Source organism: Malania oleifera, chromosome 9 (assembly GCF_029873635.1).
Source record: "Malania oleifera isolate guangnan ecotype guangnan chromosome 9, ASM2987363v1, whole genome shotgun sequence".
NCBI lineage: Eukaryota > Viridiplantae > Streptophyta > Magnoliopsida > Santalales > Ximeniaceae > Malania > Malania oleifera.
In genome coordinates, this window is record NC_080425.1 from 52,455,684 (window position 1) to 52,461,411 (window position 5,728).

Consider the following 5,728-nt stretch of genomic DNA (forward strand, 5'->3'; position numbering starts at 1 on the left):
GAAAATTGGGGATGTTAGGTGAAGTTGTTCCTCGTCTTGCTGTCTCGCACTTGCCGTGTGGAAAAACAAACTTGTGCAGACGAGTTGGACCGGCGGAGACTCTGCGTTTGTGGAAAATTGGGGATGTTAGGTGAAGTTGAGCGTCAAGCAGAGGGAAAACGGCATCTGGCTGGAAAATTGGGGATGACGTGAAGTTGATTTTTTTTTTTTTTTTTTTTTTTGGGTTATATAATCATTCTCGTAATTAATGAGTTTTATTAACTTGTTCACATACAAATTAAGCGATTAAATTGTGCAAGTAGAAATTGCAGGGGAGAGCAATGCTGCCTGCGGATGCCGAGATCCGTGAAGAAGAAGAAGAAGAAGAAGAAGAAGAAAATTCCAAACAAGAAGAAATCAATCCCCTCTTAGTGCATACATCCAATATATCGTTTTTCAAAGGTGATGGCTACTTTTCGCGACGCTATGGCAAAAGACAAAATCTTCATGGAAAGGAATGTAGCTATTACGGGTGTTCATTTTGGCCTAAATGCCGAGCGAAAAAGCGAATCGTACACTTGCTTAATGGGAGGACTTTAATTACTTACCAGGGTGAGCATGATCATTCTAATGGATCTTCAATAGATGCTACACAAGGTAAGAGTAAATTAAAATGAAAGTAGATGGATTTTTTTCTCTTTTATTCTAGTGTTGAGTATCACTGCTTACAATTTGATGAATTACAAGTCAATTGCTTCACTTGTAACTAAACATTCGCCGCCTTTCCAATATTAGAAGATTATTCTTTGGATGATGGTGAAGTTTTTGATGATGAGGAGGCAGAATCAAAGTTTTTGTTTTAAGCCTTCACTAGATTTATACTTTTACTTATGGTTTTTTTTTTTTTTTTTTTGCTAAAAGTGGGCAACACCTCCATTTATTTATTAATAATCCCTCACTTTTAGCGGAAGAATACCGTAGTTACAAGTTAAAACCAACCAACCAACCAAATTAGGACAAATAAAATTAAACATAACTAACCAAAGAGATCAAAACATAAAAACAACCAAAAACAAAACGAAATACACCAAACGAAACTCTAAAAATGAACTAACGACGAACGGAAACAAGATCCCACCTATCCATTCGAAGGATATCTTTCAGATAACGTGGTAGACGGTGTTATTCTTCATAGATTACATTTTTTCCCATTTCCCCTTCTTTAATAAGAAAATCAGCCACACTATTGTCTTCCCTATATCGATGTATCACCATGACATTCACTCATTCTAACTCTGCCACGAGCTCCTCCTAAAATTCTCAAAGATACCACAAAGTACATCTACCTTTTCGAAACCAATCAACTACAATTCGCGAGTCACTTTCAATAATCATATTAACATAATGCAAACATTTACACAAACGAATTCCTTCCCTGATTGTTTTTAATTCCGCACTATTATTCATATCATTGCCAAAATAACTTGAAAAAAGTCGCTTTTATCATACCATGGCAATCCCGAATAATTCCTCCACCTCCTGAAGTACTCGAATTACCCCTACAACTCCCATCATAATTAAGTTTTATCCACCCTACTGAAGGTTTAACCCATGAAATAATTTTTCCAAGCCTGTCGCAAACTCCCTTATGCTTAATTTGAAACTCATTCAAAATCTTAATGTTTAACTTCTTCAATTTTTGAAAAGAAATGGTGCTCTCGGCAATAAAACTAACCCAGAATCGAACACTTCTCCACATATGATCTACACTTTGATAAACTCCTTCCATTCTCGCTTTACATCTTCGATTCTAGAGGCACCACATAATCAAACATGGAATCAGCCTGATTAAAATACCTTTAATAGATAATTTTTTTTGCATAGTGGAACCAATTTGTCATTTTATTTTTCCAAGGAAAAGATCATTGGAAAGGAATCCCCAATGCTACACTAGCCCGACATCAAACCTCTGAAACCACCTCTCATAAAGAAAGAATATGATCAATGTTTTCCTGACTTCTCTGAATGCAGCAATCACAAGCCGAAGTCATCGATATTCCTTTGGTCTGAATTCTATCATCTACAGCCAAGCATCTAAACCAGGCTCTCCATAAACACATTAAGATTCTTCTGGGCAATAAAGAATGCCAAAACCAGTCATTCAATAAAAAAATTTCACTTCTGCTCCTCACTGCCTCCCAAGCCGTTTTTGTAGAAAAATTACCGTCTGGGGCAGGCTTCCAGACAAAAATATCCTGTCCACTTTTACCCACCGGCACCTGTTGCAAAATTTCCCTTACTTTATCAACACCAACCAATTCCTGTACTAAATCAAAGTTCCAATTATTATTTAACTAGCAATCCTTAATACACAGTTTCTTGTTCAAAATATCCTCAGTGCTCACAAATAACGGGCCTAATGACAGCCAAATGTTGAACCAAAAAGAAGAGTTCCCACCTCTCACCAAAATTTTAACATTATCCATAACTTCTGAAATGGTGGTCATAATTGATTTCCAAAACCGAAGTCATTTGGTCTCCCCTTCCTTATTAATAAATGATCATTTCTTCATATCTTACTCTTTTTGATTGATGTCAAGAGGGGGAAAAATTTTGGGCAAAAATAGAGCATGATACTGCATACCTAAGCATGTATATTGGCTCAACTGTGAAAGTATTTGATCTTGAATGATGTGATCTTGATCTCGAATGATGTGATTTTGATATATGAGCATGATATTGAAATTAATATTGAAATTGATCTTGATATTGCAAATATTGTAAAGTTGATGCTTATTGTAAGGGGGGAGTCTTTTTAAGGCTTACTCAATTTTTTACTCCTTATTTGTCATCATCAAAAAGGGAAAGATTGTTGGTTTTATTAGGCTTAAAATCTTGTTTTGATGATAACAAATCAAAGGAACTTAGCATATTTGGTTAAGTGGTGATATTTTAGGACTCAAGTATGTGAATATGAGGTCAAGTGCTCACAAGAATCATTGAAAGCTTATACTCCAAAGAAAGATGATCAAATGAAGTTTAAAGAATATTAAGGCATGAATTCAAAGAGATCCAAAGATAACTCAAGCATCATCAACATGAGTAAAGTGTTTAGAAATTTAAAACTGACTCAAGCTCAAGTCAAAAGAGGACACAAAGCAATATACCACGGAAAACTTCAAGCTTAGAGTTTTAAACTTTAAGACCATATTGTAAGTACTTCATATTAAAATATCTTATGGAAATATGTTGAAACTCTTTAGGGGTTAATTATGGACTTAGATACCTTATTTAAAATCCCAGAAAAAGTTTTATAAGTAATCAAAGTAAGAGAGCAAAAAGAACTTTTGAAAACTAAACTGAAAAACCAAAAAAGTGATTGCCCAAAAGATTGAAGTGCAATTCTAGGAGATTAAAGAATTGCCTCAGAAGATTGAAGTTTAACTTCAATCTACTGAAGAATTTCCTCAGAAGACTGAAGAATAAGTTTAGTCTGTTGAAGAATTTCCTGTTGGAATACAGAAGAGGCAGTACACACTCAAAAGACTGAACCCTTCACCCCAGTCGTCTGACCCTATTTCCAGACTAAATTTTTCAATGTTTTAAAGTACTTCAGAAGACTAAACTCGACACTTCAATCTACTGAACACTGTTAATAGTTAGAAATTTTAAATGTTTTAAAATTCAAATTAAGATTTCTTGTGCCACAAATTTTATGAAAACTTGAGAAATACTCCAAGTAATCTTAAGCAACACGAAAATACTTTTAAGAGCCTATAAATACATGCTTTTAGCAAATCAAACACACTAAGAAATTCAAAATCTATTTCAAAACTGAAAGCACACTTGCTATCTTAAAGCTCTCTCTTGCTCTCACTTTTGCAATACTAATTTGCTAAGAATTCTGAAGTTCTGGATCAATCTTCTCTTATCTCTATGCTTCTAAGTTGCTACTTCTCATCTAGAGAAGATCCCGATGATAAATTCTCTTGAGCTTCAATCTTATTTCCTTTGATATTTGAATATGGAAGTATATAGTGTTTTAAATTGTACTAATATGCTCTTGTGAGAGTGTTATTGTACACAAGGATTGTTTCTTGTTTCCTTGTAGTGAGTTGACAGTCCAGGTTGTTGGATTCTTGTACCAAGCATGGGATATCGTTTGGAGAGACATTACTCTAGCCTATTGAAGAAGTGACCGTGCGTGGGGAATCGCTTGGAGAGGGGGCTCTACCCTTAAGGAGGAATTTGTAACAGTTTGCTCCGCTAAAAAAGGAGTGTTCTAGTGGAATCTTTTGGTAGTATTGGCCTAAGGCAAGGACGTAGGCTGGAGATAAGTCAAACCTCATAAAAATCTCGGTGCCTCTCTTACTCATCTCTTTATTTTTCAGCGTATATATACATTGTGTTGTGTGTATGCAAAGTGCGGGTTGCTAAAAAAAATTGAAATTAAAAAGACTTTTAATTTAAAAAAGTGTGTTTTTATTAAACTTTTGCACAAACCCAAAAGACTTTTAATTTAAAAATATATTTAAAAAAGTTGGCCTCAAATTTTGAAATACTGGAGGATCATAAGTGAGAAGCAAACTGGGATTCTTTGAAAGCCAATGCTCAAGTGATACAAGAAACCACTATCCTTTGGCAGCGTCATAGACTTGAATTGAGAGTTGGCATCAATAAACACATTGGGGATGACAGTCTTAACAGCAGGAATGTAAGACTTTGAATGTCTTCAAACACATCCACTTGCCTTGCTAGTAGTGTCTTCAAGTTGAGTAACTTTTGAAGATTCTTTGTCTTAGTTGATTGTTAATGTGGGCTTCAAGATGATCTTCTTACCATTATAGTGGAAGACATGTTTTCTCATGTGATCGAGTCATACCCAAATCATCCAACCAGGGAGAATCAAGGAGTACATGGCCAGTCATCATAGATATGATCCCACACCAAACATTGCAAAATAGTTACTCACTTGGATAGAAGTCAAACATCTTTCAATAACATGTACGGTAGTGTTATCAATCCAAGATATCTCACAAGGCTTTGGGTGAGATTCCGGATGAATTTGCATATGAGTGACTCCATTTTTGGAACCACGTTCAGTGGACATCTTCTATCAATGATGAATTGCATACATTTCCTCGACACTTGAGAAATGTGTGGAAAAGCTTGAAATTGTGCCCAAGGAAAAAGAAACAAGAGTCCTTGGATTTGTTTGCATTTTATGAGAAAAGAAAGGAAAAGAAGGGAAATAAAAGAAGTTTAGAGAGGGGATATGTTTGGTCGATGAGAAACAAAACCAAATAGAGAGAATAAAATATAGGAAAATGAAAGAAATACAAATGAAAGAAATCTTTAGAAGTAGAAGTCCAAGAAATAAAAGAAGAGGCATTTAGTTGGTAAGAAATTAATTTATTTATGGATGACTTCATAATTCAAATCCCGGAAATGAAAATTATAAAACTTGGAAGGTAGGGGAGATTTTGAAAATTTTGGCTCCAGAGTATAGTTATTTTTTGGAATAAGATGAAATGTATTTTAAATTTGAGAATTAAGGGAATAATTATTCCTTATATATTCTTAATTATATCAATAATGAAAATTAGGAATAGTTATTCTTTGTCTACTTCTTATTATGGACTCAATAAATATTTATATTTTTATTTATTTTATATCAACAATATATATATATATTTGGTATAACTACTTGTAATTAATCGATTTCACAAACAAGGGAAGAAGATCGAGT

General features: G+C 34.3%; 1 protein-coding gene across 1 annotated transcript; it reads left to right on the plus strand.

The window, feature by feature from the left end:
* The first annotated feature begins 320 nt into the window (after positions 1–320).
* LOC131163457 (uncharacterized) lies at positions 321–842 on the plus strand. Its single transcript, XM_058120047.1, has 2 exons — positions 321–636; positions 775–842. Exons 1-2 carry the CDS (start codon positions 321–323, stop codon positions 840–842), a joined length of 384 nt encoding a protein of 127 aa, XP_057976030.1.
* Positions 843–5,728: the final 4,886 nt, after the last annotated feature.